Genomic DNA, 19,328 nt, shown 5'->3' with positions numbered 1-19,328 from the left:
CATCAAAGCAGGATTTGCCCGAGGGATGCGAAAGCCGAACATTGCAAAGTTTTCTTAATGAAAGCTATAGGAGCATTTCCAGAGCCAAACCTAAAACTCAGCCAGATCCTCAGAGTTTTGCAAACCATTTGTACATTGTGGGATGAATTTAAAGTAGGTTACTGATGAATTGTGGTTTGGATAGAAACCATGAAAACATTATGTTTTTTACAGTATTTGTCTGAGGTAGTACATATACCACACACAAAAATGCAAAAATATACAGATATTCATAACTATTTGCATACTACAGAAGGGAACTATGGGAATGCTTGCATTTGTATCTGAATTGTCAAGAAAGAACAGATAATTTTAGATAACATTTTTCATATTGACCATGGTTGCCTAAAACCAGAACAAATTATATAATAGTATTTCTGGGAACACTTCCTGAAGCTGTTTGTCAATGCCCTCTGAGGCACTAATTTTGTTTTGGCTTTAGCATCAGTTCATAATATGATTAACACTTAAACCAACAATCACTTATGTGCTGGGAAAGGATATTTGTTGAATCACAAACAAACATACATGACAAACTGTGTTGCAATTTTTTCTCAGTAAACGGCATAAAACTTGAGCAAAAATATCTAGTGTCTTTACATTTCTGATCTGTACAGCCAGTAGTTAAGCAACAGAGATGTATATTTGTATATGATTTAAATGTTTCATTCCCATGTCAATTGCAAATTTAGTTCAATTCATTGCAAAGGTAAGATTATCTTCCTCTTAAATAAACTAAGAAATGTAAACAGTGTAACATCATAAAAAAAAAAAATCTCTTCAGTACTTGCAACCGGTAAAATGTGAATGCAAACAGATGTGCTGGTATATTGTTAACGTAATGTCTCAGAGGACATATAGTGAAACATAATTAGCAAGAAATTTATGTATGAACCCTCCAGCGATTTTCTTTCTGGGATTACTCTGAATACAAATATAATTTAACTGATATACTTCATTTTTTTTTTAAATTAGAAAATAAGGCAAGTGCATTTTTGAAAAAGGTGCTACTCTTCTACACTTCTAGATAAACATGTGACACCTCTGAAAATTAGATCAATAATAAAAACATTAAAAATATCTGCAATTTAATATAGACTGAAAAACTATCAAAAGACAAAGTGACCAGCATCAATTTCAGAAAATATTTTAGACTTCATAAATACGAGCACCCTATATTTACATAAATTATCTTCTAAACTAGTTTTCCTTTGAAAGACACTTTTGTTCTAACAGATATGTCCATTAAATTATATAAATGTTTCAAATACGAAAAAAATTGTAGTAAAATAGAAGCATCAGATGATGTTATTTTGGATTTGCTTTTTTTTTTTCCTAAGATTTGGTTCTTGAAAATCTGCAGTCAGCTTTCACAGAGCTTTAAAAAAAATATAACCCATGGAAATGAAAAACTCGTGCACTAATAATTACTGCTACAGTATAAAGATTCTGTTGTGAGCTTTTGAGTTTTCACATATAAAGATTATACCAATACTTGTAAATCCCAGCAAAATGCTCATTTTAAAATTTTAATTCTAATACATTGTTGATTGTAGTACAAATTTATATAGATATTATGAACCTAATCTTTTTAAACTGGCTTTGTACATTAAGCACATTTTTAGAACTGTAAATTTAATAGTTCCATTTTAAAAAGTTATGCTTCAATACGAGGTTGATGTTGACCTTACACAAAACAGGATATAATTCTTTGTACCTCTCACTGATAAACAGGGAGACAGAATCCTGTTGCATGCGGGTTTTTTGTAGAAGTACCATACAACTCTTTAGTTTCTTACTAAAAAACCCCCCCAAAACCCCAAACAGTTTAGGAAGAGTATTAGTTGACAGTACACATTTCACTAGGCTTCAGTCGTATTCCTATGTTTAGAGAGAGAGCAACAGGCAAAACCCCTGTTTCCTTTGAAGACAATTTAAAAAAAAACCAAACTATTTCAATACTAGATTGAAAAGGAGCTGTATCTTTTCTTACAATAATTGGATATTGATCACTGGAGTCTGAAATTGTGAGAATTTACCCCAAACTATCTGACTAGGCTTAAGAGTATCTTACCAGAGAAGCAAAAAGAATCTACTGTACAAAGATGCTTGGCTCAAGCAGTAGTGCAAAGTTACACTGCCCCAATATTGAATGCTCCTCTAGAGCTAGCAGTTTGTGCACAGAAAACAACGTGACACCTTACCTTCCAAATGTTCCTTATATAGCATTAAAAAAAAAGTTCCCTGTAACACCAGGCAATAGAAGTATTCATAATAATTCATCAATCAGTGAAAAGCAATAATAATTTGAGAACAAGTGCCATCTACTACATAGTATCCCGTTTTTTTTAAATATCATAGTTGAGCAACATATGAGTAGTTCCACTGGAACTCTCACTTAAAATCCTCCATCCCATCCAGATAAGCAATGAACCTTTAGTAAAAAGGATGGTGAAGACTGCCCTGAACACCAAACAGACTGTACATTCAACTAGAGTCTGGGGAGGAAAGGGAACTATAGTTTCCCATTGAGTGGCAGAACATACACAGTGTCAGCTACTAAACTGACTGCTCACCTGAGGTACTGCAGTGCAAGGGGCCTGTACACAAAGTAGAATGGGAGGAGCTCCCCGAAAAATCAGACTGCTGCAATCATTGATCACTGCTATATAGTGCTCCAGGTAGAAAATCTGTTCTTAGCTGCTAAACCCTCAGCACTAAAATCCACCAGTAGAGATCCCGCTACATATTTTACCTGAGAAACAGAGAAAAAACTCAGAGGCAGTTCTGAATATCTTCATAATGTAGCTTGTCTCTAAAAACCTACACAAAGGTACTTTTAGCGTAATTAAAATAGGACAATCATATTTTCCCCCTAATATCTTTATAAAGAATACATAAGTGCATAATTAGAAAAATCCCTCCTTAGATACAGTTAAAAACATATCCTGCCCTTGATATCATTTAATTTTGGTAAAATCCTATGCTCTGTTTTATTGGTTTGTTGTTGTTTTTTGTTTTTTTTTTTTTTTTTTTTTTTAGCAGTGATAAGTAACTATACATCATCATATCACCAAAAGTGTAGATATGTGGTATATCCTACTTTCAGCCAAAATAGCTGAATCCGCCAGGCTTTACATTGAGATAAGATTTTCAGCAACCTAACTGGGGCTATGCGTTGCTTTTTTATGGTTACAAAAAAGATTCTGATAATGTACACCAGCTCATCTCTGAATTTATTAACATACAATTTTATTATTTTTTCCTTTCATGTCCAAATCAGAACTGCAAATGGAATCCACAGCTGTATTTTTTCAACAAATTTTTGTTTTCTTACCCATAAAAAACATAACCTAGAAATCCCCAACTCTTTTCATGTAAGTTGCCAGCTTTAAAAAAAAAAAAAAAAAAAAAGGGGGGGAGGGGAAGAAAAAGAAAGAACATAAGAAAATAAGATAGCTATCCTACTGTTTAACACTGTTTACAGATCTTGGTAGTTGGGGTAATAAGATACAGTATGTGGATTATTTAGCAACAGCTTTTAACATATGTAATATTTATACACCTTCTCGCTTAATCAATAACAGTATTCCTTTAGGATCATTGCCAATTTGTATGATAAACTCTTTTCAAAGTATATCCATTTAATTGTAAATAAAACAATTCACTAATTCTTTGGCATCAGAAGAATCATACAGCTGCAATTGTTCCATTGTGGCGAGAACGAGACCTTTCCAAAGTTACTCGTCTGTTATCTGTAATACAAAGAGAGGAAAAAAACAAATCACCATAAGATTTGAAACATGGATAATGCAATGTCAAGAGGTTTTCAAACAGCCCTGAAAATAATTTCAAATTATATGTAAATAAGTAACTAGGAGACTGGATCAGAGAAGTTTCACACTGCAGCTGCCAGACTGAGTTCAAGAGTTCTGCAATCAGCAATAAATTACTTTCTTGATCAGAGAAGCTGGGTGATAAAAGCATTAGGAGAATCCTGAAACACAGTCCCCTTGGAAACAGCACACAATAACTAAAATTCTGGGTAAAAATCTTATTTTCTAAACAATTTATGCACAGAAGCTCTGGAAAAATACATTTCAAGTTTCATGAGAATGTACTGACCAGTGTGGTGGTAAAAAGTCTACTAGATGCTACAAGTATAAAAGTGCTAACGCTGTTCACTATAATTTGGTACAGAGCTAAAAATAGAACAGTTAAATCAGCCACTTCCTAAGCATTTCCTGATTGTGCAATGTGAACAACTTTTAGTATAAAATATTACACAGTAATTATTGCAATGAATAATAAATATGTCTCTATCACAGGAAAACAATCATGAAGTACCACCTACATTCCTAAATGCCTTTAAAATAAAATTTTAAAGTGATGAATATACGTATGCACACACACAAAAAGGGGCAGAAAATTAACCCCCACTTAGTTTTCTGGAGGTTTTGATCTTTATTTTTAAAATGTGGTCCTGCCACGCAATTTTTTTTTTTTTTTCTTTTTGTGACTGCTTACTTTTGACCTAGCCTTTTCTGTTCTCTCATGTCATATTCAGGTTGCTGCTCTTTGTTTGCACCAGTACAGTATCTACATTGCTACAGCGTCAGGGTGTCCCCATATATGGCTGGAACTCCTGCATAGTACTGGAATATTATAAAACAACAGTAACTTCAGAAGCAAAATCTCTGACAGACAAACTGCAGGCAAGCAGGTTTTCTCAGCTCTTTTCCAAATGAGTCGATTTAGCTCTACGTGTTTCCACAGTGCAGCAGACTATAAAAGCATGTGTTACTGGTACTGCTGTGGGGGAGCGCTAAACTTGGGCCAATGCAGAGGGTTCAGGCATAAAGCACGAGACCCCAGTGCGTCTGATGGGCAGAAATACATTCTTTGAAAAAGCCATTGACTGAATCACTGTGTTCCAGAGACCGGGGCAAAGGTTGGAGCAAAGACCGATCTGGGATCTCACCAATGTAGATAAATACCTGAAGGGAGGGTGCAAAGAGGCCGGAGCCAGGCTCTTTTCAGTGGTGCCCCGTTAGAGGACCAGAGGCCGGGGGCACAAACTGAAACACAGGAGGTTACTTCTGAACATCAGGAAACACTTCTTTAGTGTGAGGGTGACTGAGCACTGGAATAGGTTGCCTGGGGAGCTTGTGGAGCCTCCATCCTTAGAGATACTACAAAACTGTCTAGACATGGTCCTGGGCAACTGGCATGATGACCCTGCTTGAGCAGGGGGGGAACCTCCAGAAGTCCCTTCCAACCTCAACCATTTTGTGATTCTGTTCTAAGCTAACAAACCTAGAAATGGTTCAAGCACATTAAATAAGGTTCTGCAGAAGACAAGGAAAGTAACCTCTGTGATCTGTTTCTGGGCAAAGGACAGAGGATGCCTGTGGAGGCTGCATGGGCTCTGCAAAATCAACCTTCCTTCTCCCTGTTCAATGAAAGTGTCTCCAATGCTATAGGGAATTAACGGCTCCTTTAGCAAGATTATTAGTTCTTTTTATAGTTCTGCTGTGCCTCCTTTTCCTAATGAAGCTATCCATGCATAAAGTATTCAAATTACCCTAAGTCAATCTGTTTTGCATGGGAATAAATCTCTACACTGGTTGCAGTGTCAGTAGGCACTGGAAATTAAAGCACAAAAGTGCTGTCTAAAACCCAAGGAGAGTCATCAACTCAAAGGTGCTGCTCTTCCTCTGTAACAGTGAATAGTAAAGAGACTAGTGATGCTTGCTCTCAGTGGGGAAAAGTGCCTTCACCACTAGACTATTTATTGATAGAATTTCAAGATTGTCAGCTGTACAGGTTAAAAACAGATTAAGAGAGTCTAAGAACCGTTGATTTCTTCATACTTTTTAGATTTTTCTCTTTTCTGTTTCTTTTCATCATGGTAGAGACAAACATTTTCTGCCAATGACAGTTCAGATTCTCCTGTAATTGCACAACTGAGCTAGGACTTAAATAAAACTCAAACAAAATTGTAACAATCAGAAGCATTATCATTTCCTTCTTCAGCTGATGACAAACGAAGTATTTTCCCCATTATTAGAAGAACTTTATTCTTTTAAATTACTTCCAGTTTTTAAATAGAAGTAATTATATTTTCTACAGATAGGAATACAAAATATGAAAGATTCAAGAGAGCCTAGAAAGAACCACAAGGTTCTTCTAATCAAGGAAACTGGGATACAATGATTCAGTTATTACCAGTGAGAAACAATGTCAGCATTTGCAAGAGATTTTTCTGCAAAGCTTAGAGCGATTTATAGTGAGTCTTACTAAAACAAAGGCAAGTAGGATATAACTTACACTTCGATAAAATTTTCAGCTCATTATAAAAAAGGGATGGGAGAATTAGATGAAGTTACTATCAACATGAAAGTTTTAACATATCTGAAAATTTTGGAGGTTAATATAAAGCATTTCCTGTTCTTTGCAAAGAGACCTATTTTATTCATCGGTGAATCTGCAAGCAACCTTGTGTGTGTGTGCATTTACACCTGGTTAAAAAAAGAAGCATTAGTATGTGTACATACTTATATACATACACTTGAAGAAATGACTCATTTCTTCACTGGATGGAAAATGTGCTTATATATGTATAAATATATTCGTTAGGTTAAAACAAAGGGTTTCATATTAGGATCTGAAACTGGGTTGGGCTGGTATTTCAGTGACTCTAGCAAAAATTTAAAAAAAATCACGACATTTATAACACTTTCAACATACACATTCAATTATCTCCAACAACTCTACTTTTTTTTACATTACAGACCATATTGACTACAACACAAAGCAAGACTGGCTTATAAACATGACTATGGCTGTTCTAACAAAACTACATATACCATCAATAAATGGTAAAACTATTCACTTGTATTGCGGGGGTGGTGAGGGAAAATAAAAGGCAGTAGCAGTAACCTAAGAGTATTTAAGCCAAAAATCATTGCCAAAAGGCTCAGGTGTTCACTTTAGAAGCACGTAAAAATGACTAGAAAACATGATAATAGTTTCTGTGTGTATCAATCATGCCTTCTGGGTAACCCATCTACCTTTCTAGATGAAAATTTTGTTTCTTACTTTAATGTCAAAAGTCCATCTCTCTTAAAAGTAGGCCATTTAAGAAGCATCTGCAAAGCTCGTACTACAGACATTATAATCTGTCTCAGAAATGAACACATGAGCTTAAAAGTGGTCTCTCAATCAGCTGAATGGACCTTTTCTTGTAGCAGTAAAAGGTAGAGCAACGAAGGATTAAAATGGAAAACAAAGCATAGTTTTAGATCATAAAATAATCTTCATCTTTTAGCTAGCTGGATCAAATTCAAATGAAGTAAATATACAATTACATACTGAGAAATCAAATCAGTAGTTCCTTTTTAGTATATATAATACCGGAATGTAATCTTGACCACGTAAACTTTACACCTCCTCTGAAAAAATATAAGGACTTTGTTATAGTCACAATTACTTGCTCAAGTCTTCTTGCACTCAATATAGTACCGAGATGGGAATAAATAATATCTACAACATACTAAGTACTTGTAGAGGTGCTTTTGATACATACACATCATTCACCACATAATATGAATTTACTGATGTAAAAAAAAAAAAAAAAAAAAAGCAAAACCACAATAAGCTTAGTGTATACGTACAATAAATATATGCCACGAAGTCAACAAAAAAACCCTAAACAGTTATTTTTAGACAATGTATTTTAATTTTATGGAATTTGAGAACTTCACCCTTAAGACGTTCTCCCTTATACTCTTATGTATAAAGCATTAGAAATTACAATCAATTAAAAACACATTGGTAAGGAAGAGAAAAATATTTTTGCAAAAACTATACTCTGGAAAATGTATTTTTCCTTTCCTTAATGCTCCTTCATTATTTCTCTTATTAAAAGAGAAGTCTCAATAGCTGCAACAGATTTATTAACTCAGTAGCTTGTTATCAACATAAAACTCAGTTATATTAGGAGAAAAATAAATGATATTTTGCAGAACTTCAATACTAAGATTAAGTGACTTTTCCATTTCGCTTTCTTCTTATCCACTCTTCCAGGTAGTAACTTTGTGCTCTCCTAATTATAGACCTTACTTTTTATGAGCAATCAATGCTAGTAATAATACAGATGTTGTGGAATCGAACGGACTAGTCCTGAGACTGAGATATCTGATAATAGAAAAAGACAAGAGTCTACAAAACCATACCTCAAAGGTACTCAATTGGAATATGTATTGTCCTGTAACAACCACAGAAAAAGTTCTCTCTTTGACATGCCTTATAATAAAATTATAAATGTGTTATAAACTCCTACCTTGGGCTTGGTACCTTAGTTGACTAACTCCCCAGGATTAAATATTTTTTTTTTTCCGGTCAGTTAAAGCATTAAAAGTGTTTCTTTGTGCCTTAATTACAGCAGTTAATTCAAACACTAGACTGATTTTGAAATCTTATTTCCCTGCAGACTTTCCTGGAGTGCTCATCAGGAGACTATCTTAGTTCCTCCCAAATGTAAATAACTGCAGCACCCCTAGATTAGCATTAAAAAACCACGACCACCAAACCCCCCAAACCACACAAAAATCCCACAAAACCAACAACAAAACATGACTGGTGCAGATAACTACTTTTTGACCTTTTTTTAAAATAAAAGGTTGAAACATTAATCTGTATGCAGAAGATGAACCCCCTAAATGTTGTAGGAAAATGGGCTAAAAAGAATACTGGGATTTTCAGGAATGAGAGAGAGAGGGAGAGGGAGAGGGAGAGAACCAGAACTATTTTGCCTTTTTCAAAGACAGTGGTCAGAGAACCCTCATATCTGAACAACACGTATTTTAAAGAATGTCTTAGTTAATAAATGCTACGTTAATCACATTAATAAGAGCTTAAAATAGTGCCAAAATGTTGAATCTGGAAGAGGAAGTGTACAGCATTGGGTGCTCAGCTACCAACTGTTGTGCTGGAGCACATACTGGAGGGCATGAGCCTCAGTAAGGAGAAATCTCAAATGTTAATTTAAAAAGCTCACACCATTAATTTGCACAATCATTACATCTTTTTTTTTAATTTTTTTTCTTTCCCTCCTGACTAACCAGCCCAAGGTGAAAGAAGGTACCGGCTTGGGTTGACGTGAAAATGACCATATGAAGAAGGCAGAACACTCAGCAATGAATAAAATACTTAAAATTTCATCTTTTTGAAATAATTTTGACTATGCCAAAGGTGCAGAAATGCATATTTTAAGGGAATTTGTATGGGGGAATATGCCTCTGGGAATCAGTGAAAGCATTTACATCAAATACTTATTTATTCATTCAAGTAAAATTTTGTTCAATGGGAAATCCTACTGAAACACATCTTGTTTCCATGAACAACCCAAGGGAAAATACTCCTACAGTTCCAGGTACTTCAGCAAGCTCCACAAACATATATAGCACAGAAAACAATCACAAGAGCAAGATAATTTCCTGTAAGTATGCAATGATTACACAAAAAATGAGTAAGCTGGTCATTTAAGAATGTTTTAAATGAATACACTGTCACAACAGATGATAATTTCAAGGCACGAACACTGCATCTATGATATGATGACATCGGCATTTCTTCTTTAAAAAAAGGTGGAAATCTGAATTGCACTTTACAAGTGCCACTTTTTTCTGAGAGATAACTAAATATTTTCTTTATAGTGTCATTGATTAAAACTGGGACAAGTTAGAATAAATTTAAGTCACTTCAACTTGGGTAGCCTCTAGTTTTCTGCATGAACCATCTATGCATAGGGAAAACTGAAGCCAAGCTACAATGTCATTTGATGTAAGAGCGTATTACCAATTGCTTTAAAGAGTAACCCATGACAAGAATTAACTTTATTATTTTTCTGTATTGACTGCATGCACCTTCATCAGCTTAGCTTACCAACAATGAAAGGTAAATCTTTTTGGAAATTGGAATTGATAGAACATAAGACAGAATCAGAATTGATATATTGTAAAACAGCAGGGAAGCCCATTAATCTCCAGCACCTCTTTAACAGCTCCAGCTGAACACTGTTCTCTATATTGCCTGGCCTGTACCTACGACATTATTAGAGAATACCAACTGAGAAGTAACCTAGTCAAGGAAATTAAAAGCTTCAAAACTGTTGTCCATGTCTAGAAGAAAATCCTTTTGAGAAACAGCATCTTGAGAGAAAATGGCTCTCCTAACCTCAATTCTGTTAAGATTCAGTCCATCTCTGTGAGATTTGATTTCAAATTGATCTTTCAAAATGTGTGGCCTGTATAAAAAAAAAATAGCAATGAGGTAAAAATCAGTTATGGGAGAAATGCAGCCAAAATAACACCTCAGAAAGAACTCTCTGAAATAGAAAGCACTTTCCAAAAGATCTTTATTGCAAATAGATGAAACAAGCAAATAAAAGAGTTTTCTGACTGGGTTAAGGGAAACTGTACAGTTAATACGTTTTCTTTTAATCTTTTAGTATTTTAAACACGCTTATTTCAACCTCAACAGGCACCCTACACATGCCTGGAAAAATCTGAACTAGACCCTTTATAACCATCACATTGGGTCATTTTACAGTCATTTGGATTTGGTATTTTTGTAACCAAAAATGAGAAAAGATCAAGTGATACAACATCCCTGTTCTCAGCCTTTTTTTCCTAAACAGAATCTCAAATTCTTGACAATCAAACTTAAGTGACAGCTAAAATGGTTATTTTAGCATTGCTTTCAAAGAAAACATTGAGATTTCAAGCAAACCCTGTAGCTGTGAGGTCAAATTTTATAAAGCCTGTTTTATTTTGGTTTAGGTCCAACACCAGACTTTCATGTGAAAGCTGAGTGATAACCTGAGCATATACACAGTATATGTTGTAATGACGGAGAAAAAGAATCTTTCCCTTAGGCCACAGAAATAGCGGGGGGTGGGGTGGGTGTTTATTTTTTTTTTAAGTCCTCAAAACCAGATAGCACATATAAACAGCCCAAACACGTCAATTATAAAGGTATCATGTGTTGATCTTGTAATAATTTAAAAATTACGTTGTTGACCTGGTTAATGGGATGTTTACCAATATTGATACATAAGAAAAGGTGTTGAAGAGTAAGAAAAGGTGTCTGTGTAGCTATTAAGAAGATTTCTAGCATAGGAAGAAAAAGCACTAAGGACAACTGTAACAAACTTAAAAGGACATGTCTCAAGACTTGTTCCTCCTTAGAAAAAAGCAGACACACAGAGCTCCTGAGTTATCTGCAGAAGTCAGGAGTGCCAAAATTATCATGATAAGACAGTAAGCCTTAAGGTAAGATAGATTTGTATGTAGATCTGTATGCCGTTTTAAAATATTTGCTTCAAAAGCATTAGTCATATAGGTAACACGCGGTACCTTCGTTTTAAGAAGGTTCCCAGACCAGCCTATGTGCATAATTTCTCATTAAGAACATATGCGGATGTTTGGATTCTTTTTAACTTGCTATATAAAAGTTCTTAATATGCAGAAGCACTGTACTACAGAGCCAGGTCTAAAATACGGAGAGCTAAAGGATTTAAGTCCTGACACAAAGGGGTTTCACTCAGATCAAAAGGGAACAAAGACACATCTAATCTTACTGCTGCCACTCAGACCTGGCTTGCAGGGCACCGTTAATTGTAGCCTTTGAGTTGTATGAAAATGCAGAACATCAGTAGAAAAAACATTTTTTTATGTTCTATGTGTTACACATAAAAATGCTTTAAAAATGAATAATGTGAGAAGTTTTAATGTTAAATGGCATGTGTGATGACATTTACCAGCTCAGCGCAATCCAGCCGTGACCACAGTCAATACAGTACAGGAACACGATAAAAGTAACACTTTTGCAACCGAAATCTAGAAGGTTGACCATCACTATCACAATTCCATTAAGCAAATAAATACTTATTCTATTTAGAGCTGAAGAAAATCTAACAAAGTTAAGTATTTATAGAATAAAAATGGATTTGTAAACCCTATTTTCAAATAATCTATTTAAAATAAATTTTACTATTGCTTACTTCAGGCCTTAAAGATTTAAAAAAAAAAAGAATTGGCCCAATAATCTAAGATTCTTCAAACCTTTAAATGATCTATTTAATATTTTAATTTGACTTTGCTTTCTTTGAGATATGCATTGAAAGCTCTTCCACAAGAGCTGCAATGGAAAAGCCTTAGTTTGAGACAACACATGCCTGCCTCAGGGGTTACAAGACAAATCAATCTATTTTTCTCCTTTCCTCCAAGGGTAATTGGCCTTTAAAATTACAGAGGAAAATAGGCCTTCATGTCAGTACAATGCAGGCACATATACAGCCATTTTCCATTTCTTTTTCAGTTTGAATTCTCAGCTGAGAACTAAACTTATAAAGGTGGGAAAATAAAAAGAAGATGAAGAAGAACGATTGCATCAGTTCAAATCCTCTCCAATAACAAGCAGCACTGTGACCAGCATTTGAGTCTGGAATTTACTGAAACCTACTATGAATAGCTGTCATTTTCCTAGCCTGTATTTTTTTATTCTTGTTTGTGACAAAATTTGCTTGAATTTTTGTGCCAGCCTGTACCACCGGCATTCATGGAGATTTCTCACAGAATTTAGTTAAACTGAGAAGTTATAATTATTGCTTCATTTCTCATACAATCTCACAAAATAATGCTGATTTTTACCTCATCCTTATGAAATTGCCTTTTTCAAGCAGCAATCATGGCTGTGAGCATCCCTACAATCTTTACGCTGTGCTACACACACAATCATGTACAAACTCTGAGTTTCAGACTTTGAACACTGTTAAATTGTATATAGTAAATTTTAACTTGGATAATAAATTGTTTCAAAGCAGTCAAACTCAGATGACAGTCTTCATATTTTTCTGATTGCTACTGAATGTGATTTGTAATACATTACTCACATCATACCTCTAGTAAGAAATTCTCATGCGAAAATATTTTCCAGTGCATAAAGACGAGCAATCAGCTAAACTACAACTGATACACAAAACCACCAACACCAACAAAGTAGAAAAAAAGTCAAAACAACTTGGTCATTTAGAAAGAGTACTAAAATTCCCTTGAAACAGAGTATTGAAAGTATACCACTAAACTTTTAATGTGAACTTGCTCACTGGGAGTGTGTATACAGGTGCAAAGCAATTATTAGATTTGATATCCAAATGAACCCAGGTTTCAATTAGAGCTTGAATGCTTCAATGACTCTATTAGTTTCCTTCCAATGCTCCCAGACCTGATCAACTTAATTATTCTGACTAGTGAAACATTTAGGACATGAATGTATGATTTGTTTTAAACCAAATGAGACAACTGAAAGTACTTCATAAAATAACACAAAAAAGAGCAAGATATGTGATGTGATGTGTCAAATCCTGGAAGAAGGTCAGGTCTAAGTAACAGTAACAAAGAAACAGAAAAAGAGAACCACTGCAATAGAATTGCATTTATTCAGATCTTTTCCCTTGAACTTCTAATTTGTAACCTTTATTTCATCTCATGTACAGTGCAAAAGGTGTATCTTACGAATCAGAAGGGCAAAACAAATTTCAGAGAGTAAATAAACTAGGTCTGCTTCAGTAAGAAAAAACCCCAAACCTCAAAACACAGAGAATGTGCCTCTTCTTTCATGACTACACACACACTTTTAGCTGTTGTCCAAAAGTAAAATTAGATCCTCTAATAAAAACCATGTCATGCCAGAGGACACATTTGCTGATGTAAAAGATGTGTTTCCCTATTTTAATTGTGCCTACTATTTTACTGTTAAAGAAAAGTGTGTGACATTGCAAAAATATGTATTCATATTTTGAACAGATTTCATCTGATGGTAATAAACCATACTCTTAATAAATAATGTAATTTAAAATGGCTTCCAAAATGTCCTATTCCCAGTTCCCCTGTTAACACTACTGCTCTTACAATTTGTATTTGCTTTGAAAGTAAGTTGACTGTAAGGTTACAAACAGGACAAAGAAATACAGACAGTAATAGGTTCTGAACTTCAAGTATACAAGCAGCCATGAAGTTAGCATCTTCTCATCTGAATGCATTTGTCCTTAAAAAGAATCAAACTGACATCCAAGTCGTCTCCTTGCCCCTTGCCTCCTTTCACTAATGATATGTAATGGCTGCTGAGCCTGCAATAAACGTGTTTATGTCCAGCTAGATTGCCATCATTTTACAATCTAATCTGATACTTTTAAGAAAGAAGAAAGTCACGAGAGACCAGCACCAGCTTGTGCTGAAGGCATTTCTTGACATCAACCTTCACTTCGCACTTCAAATGGAAATATTCGATTTGACAAAACATACAGAAAGTCAAGAGAAAAGGCTCTTCACCTCTTCTCCGAAATTACCTGATAGAAGTCAATACCAATTCCTTTACAAAGTTACAATCAAAACCTGCCAGATGAAAGCCAAAGGGGAAGCTTTCTAGCTATTCCTTACAATATTTTATTAAAGAGTGGCCTAAGAATGCGTTTGCCTCCGCAGGATCACCCCCACCTCCACTTCTCATTTTCATCGGTTAGCAGTTTAAATACTGGAAGTTACATCTCCCAGGCACAGATCCTTTATTCTTTGCATAGAACATGAAAGCAATGAACTCAAAGACAGGGGAAAAAAGAGAAAGCTCTCTCTTCTGTACAGGAATTTCTTTCAGAACAGGAGTTGGATAGGACTCCTGAAAAGCACGTATTTCCTGCTGTTTCATGTAAACTGGCTACCACAGTTTTTCTTCACACCCAGACAATTGACAGCCCTTGTCAAAAGCAAACAATTTTCCTTGTAGCCTGCAAATATCTGTCTCTTGTATTTTTTATGCATCAGAAACAAATTGCCTTTATTTATATATAAAATAAAAAAGTCTGCAATAACTTGTAGTCTACATGTAAAATGAAATATTTTAAATAATACAATAAAGGCAGACTATCCATAATTATTTTTTGATTAAATAAAATATCAGCATTTTTTATTCATGGCTAGGTTAACATTTACAATTCAGCATTTTGCATTATTTAAATGGAATTGAATATGCTATGAGAAAACTTAAAACGACATCACTCCTGTATGACCGGCTGGCACAGGCTGTAGTCTTCTGTGCCCATCTGCACCTTCATGGCATAACATTAAAGAAAAGCTCCTGGCGGAGCCGGGCAAGATGATCTCATCACTACCTGTTACTTCTCTACACACCCCAACTGAGAATAACTAGGTACTGCATGTGACTTTTACTATAAATTATTTGCAATGAAGGCATATGCAGGTTATGCGAAACTGTTGCTTATTAAAAGAATTCATACAAGAAAGTAATTTAGACTATACATGACAGACTCGGAGGTAAAATATAACAACTTTTAGGAACTTAAGAGTTGAATTTCTTTCTTGGCTGAGCATAGACATCTCCTTTATGATTCAACGTAAGACCTCGGTGCTCACATAAGGCAGAATTTGACCCTTTATGTTCATATTAAAAAAAAAAGTATACAAGCAGTTAATGCTGTGAGAGGGCAACAAGTTTTCATTAAAGAGCTCAGAATAGCTTCTATTTATTAATACTTGGATCTGAGGAGTGCCATTTTTAAGGCTTCCTGTCCTATTTCAGTAACAACTCTCACAGATTAATGGAACACAAAAATTAACACCCGATCACTCCATAATCCTGATCTATTTTGCTTGCCAAATCTGCCAATGTATCCCTTCCCCATCAATACAGCTCCTCCTGACATAACAGCAAAGACCTCAAAGGAAGAAGGGCAGGGGTAGCGAGTGATTACAGCACATACATCTGTTATTCAGCTGGTTCCTAAGAACCTGCGAGTATTTTAGTACTGCCCTGACAGCCCTTTTGCAAAGACTAAGGGGACAGCGATGTTTAGGTGCACTATTACTGTCTGCTTTTTAAAACCAGGTTTAAAAACTCTAGGGCTTTTTAAGATCATACACCAAAATATTATTTCCAAATGAGTCTGACTACCTAAATGAATCCCTACTTAGAAAAAAAATGCAATTATGTAAATATGGACACAACTGTTCCAGAAGCTAAATACTTATACACTCACTTCTTTCTGAGGTCAAGCTTTTCCACCTTTCCCAGGTGCGTAACTACAAACCCTTCCTTTACTAAACAACGTGCTGATAGCCCGTATTATGCATTATGAAGAGGGCCCTAAAAAAAAAGTTATCATCTGTATTAAATGCAAGACCAGGTCTGGCTTGATAGACACTAACGAACACATCCTCATAGTAACAGGAATATGTGGCAAGTTCTCAATGCAAATTCCAGAAGTTTTAAATACAAATTTCACTTCATTTTAAAAGAAAAATAAACAATATAGAGCTAAAAAGAAGTTAATCTCTTCTGACTGAGATTTCTTCATCCCACTATTTCTACCAAAAATGCTCGAGGTCACCAATTAACAGGTGATACCTTATTACAACCCACAAGTGTTGCACTCTCTGGACAAATGTCAAAAATGGAAAACTAATTGGCATCTTTCAACTTCTCAATACAAGAACTACAAACTGTTATGAAGTTACTTACCACTTACGAAGGGAGCTCCAGAGCAAGCAATGACAAGGTTAACATTGATTGTCATTGGTATTGTCAGGTAGCAATGCAATCTTAATATTGCCTACACCTTTTTTTTAATATTCCATTAAATATTGTATTGTATGTTGTCTTTTAAGCACTTGTAGTTGAAATTAACTTACACTAGAAGTCGAAGCTAGGTAACAGATGAATGAATTAAATGAGAAGAATTTTTCCATGAGTTTTTAACTATTATTTTGATTCAAAAATAACTATATCCAAATGCTAATGCCAACATTCATAATATGAATAAAAACTTTTTTACATACATGAATGCTAAGAAAGCAAAGTGATAGTAATGTGCCAACTATACCAGAAAATTAGTCCTTCCTTCATAACTTCAGGTATGGCCACCTCCTTTTAAATAACATACTCATCCAAGAAGTTTCTCGCAATAGTCTGTAGTCTTTTCTCCTGGAGGTCTTACATAAATATAAACAGATTCCTCTCTGCTCTTTTTGGTGTTTAACAAGTTTATCTAGTTACCTAATCTTGATTAAGAGAGTATGGGTCTACTGTTTACAGACACCTACCTATTTGCTGACTTCTGCCATGCAGTCTGGCTTCTCTGCAGCTTTACTGACCCTCTTGCTCACTGAAGAACTCTAGCTATACTGTGTGGGAAAAATACACTCCTCCAGCTCCACTGAGCAGGGAGAACTGCTGTTCTTTCCTTTTAAGTCTCACTTGGTTACTGCATTGTTTCTGAAAGTTAAACTTCATATCAATTGCTCACAATCCTCCTGTGTTCTCTGACCTCTTTGTCGGTTATTAATTTTCTTAATATATTATCTATCAGTTATTCTTCCCTGACATGCAAAACTTATACTATGTTAAAACTCTCTTTAAGATAACACTGATACCATACTCCAACTTCTGCACTGATAATTGAAAATGAGCTGCTAATATAACTATGGACAGGGGAACTGAGAACTACTGAGCAGATCTGTTCAGAGCAGGAATAGCAAGATCATCTGTACTTTCTGAAATCTTGCACAAGCCAGGTACCACAAATTCTAGGTAACAAAGTCAACCATAAGGAATCCTGTATTTCACCTTTTTGTTTAGCTAACAAAGTCACTAGATGCTTTTGTCATTTATTTATGCTTCTATCAGCAAGAATCTGAAGCACAACATACAACGAAGGACTGGTTAAGTATGTTCCCCCACCTGATTACATTAGAGGAGAACATGATTTCCCATGACTGTACTTTCTTGGTTCCAGCTGTGATGAAGACAGAAAGAAAAAAAAAAAAAAAAAAAGTATCTCAAATGCTTTCCCTTACTTCATTAGTAGGAATGACAAGGTAAGTCTCATTTCTCTTAAGGTTTGCTTCAAGCTCGTCTCCCATTCTTAGCCTTTTTCATCACAGAACATAAAACATAACTATTACACACACTCTTCAAACCTTTTTGGAGTCCTCCATCAACTTCCTCTCCACACTGAATCCACTCTACCCATACACCTGGTTTTGCTTTAATTTCTAGGTGAATCAGCTTCATTTTTACCTGCTTTTCCCTCTCAGCATTTTCAGAACATGGCTATATAGCCTTCCAAAAATTTTGATAGGTATGTACAACATTAGATGAGCATCCCACTATTCCCCATGCCACCCCATACCATGAAAAAAAAGAGACAGTCACTCAGTCTTTTTATCTATCCTGATGCAGTGGGACTAAAACAGCCCGCTTATTCAGCTCATGCAATGTGTGTGAATGCAAAGCTTGAAGAAATATATTCACATTCATTTGGGCTGGATGGGAAGCAGTAACAACACCTTATACAAAGATGCTCAGGAAGATTTTGGAATTTAAATTCTGCTCTAAGCCCTTCTCCAGACTGAAGCGACAGAAGGAGAGGGCAAGGGTAGCTTGGCTGTGTCTAAGGCAGCAGAAGAGGCTCAGAACAGGTCACTGCTGAGAGTGCAGAAAAATGAGCAAGTCATTCAGGGACAAATCTTGGCCTTAAGCATCTTCGGAACGCAGAGGACTTGATTTGCTAATAAGGATGAGGGTTGTCGGGTAATCTTTTTCACTGTCACATGGAAGAGACTTTAGAATCCCACGTCTCCTCTTAGATGCCTTCCAGCCTTGAAAATAATGTTTTGTGCCACAAAATAAACATTATTTTTCCTTCCAACTTCTTTTTCCCTTTTAGAAATCTAGCTTACAGTACCACTCCAAAACTAGTTTTACAATACAAACAAGGAAATTATGAATTTAGGTGGAAGAAAATAAAGTCAGGAGCCTCTGTCTGGGGTGGGAGAGGGCAGGAACTTATACAGATTTTGCTGCCAGATAAAATGATTAGGAAAATACATCCTTAATGCCACTAAAATAACATTAATCCATCAGATATTTTTTGCCCAAAGCTGGCAATGTCCTTTAGAATTATGTTTTGCTGTATGTAAACAGTTTTAACTACAAGCTCCTTCAGTTTCATCTGAGGGAATATTTTTTTCATGCTTGAACTAGTTTCATCTTTACAAATAACAAAGTCAGTGTGTTAACAGTTTACACCTATTTGTGATTCCCCAGGCACTCTGGCCTTTTAACTATCACCCACCTCTTCCTTGTATTTTCTTATAACTCCTAAAGCCAAGGAATTCTGCTTGCTTTTAATGCCAAAGCAATGAAAACCA

General features: G+C 35.3%; 1 protein-coding gene across 4 annotated transcripts in view; it reads right to left on the bottom strand.

The window, feature by feature from the left end:
• Positions 1-3,030: 3,030 nt before the first annotated feature.
• DIAPH2 (diaphanous related formin 2) overlaps positions 3,031-19,328 on the bottom strand; it is a 251,721-nt gene continuing 235,423 nt past the window's right edge. For 3 of the 4 annotated variants that reach the window (XM_082323488.1, XM_082323489.1, XM_082323490.1), the window contains one exon: positions 3,031-3,794. In XM_082323488.1, the coding sequence (XP_082179614.1) occupies positions 3,730-3,794 (65 nt within the window). In that variant the 3' untranslated portion in view covers positions 3,031-3,729. Of the gene's footprint in view, positions 3,795-10,262; positions 10,349-19,328 lie in introns of those variants that run through there. The other variant, XM_082323491.1, reaches the window with a different exon arrangement.

The sequence above is a fragment of the Platalea leucorodia genome (genome assembly GCF_965183815.1).
Source record: "Platalea leucorodia genome assembly, chromosome: 10".
NCBI lineage: Eukaryota > Metazoa > Chordata > Aves > Pelecaniformes > Threskiornithidae > Platalea > Platalea leucorodia.
The sequence above is the reverse complement of the archived record's forward strand: the minus strand, read 5'-3'. Positions and strand labels throughout refer to the sequence as shown.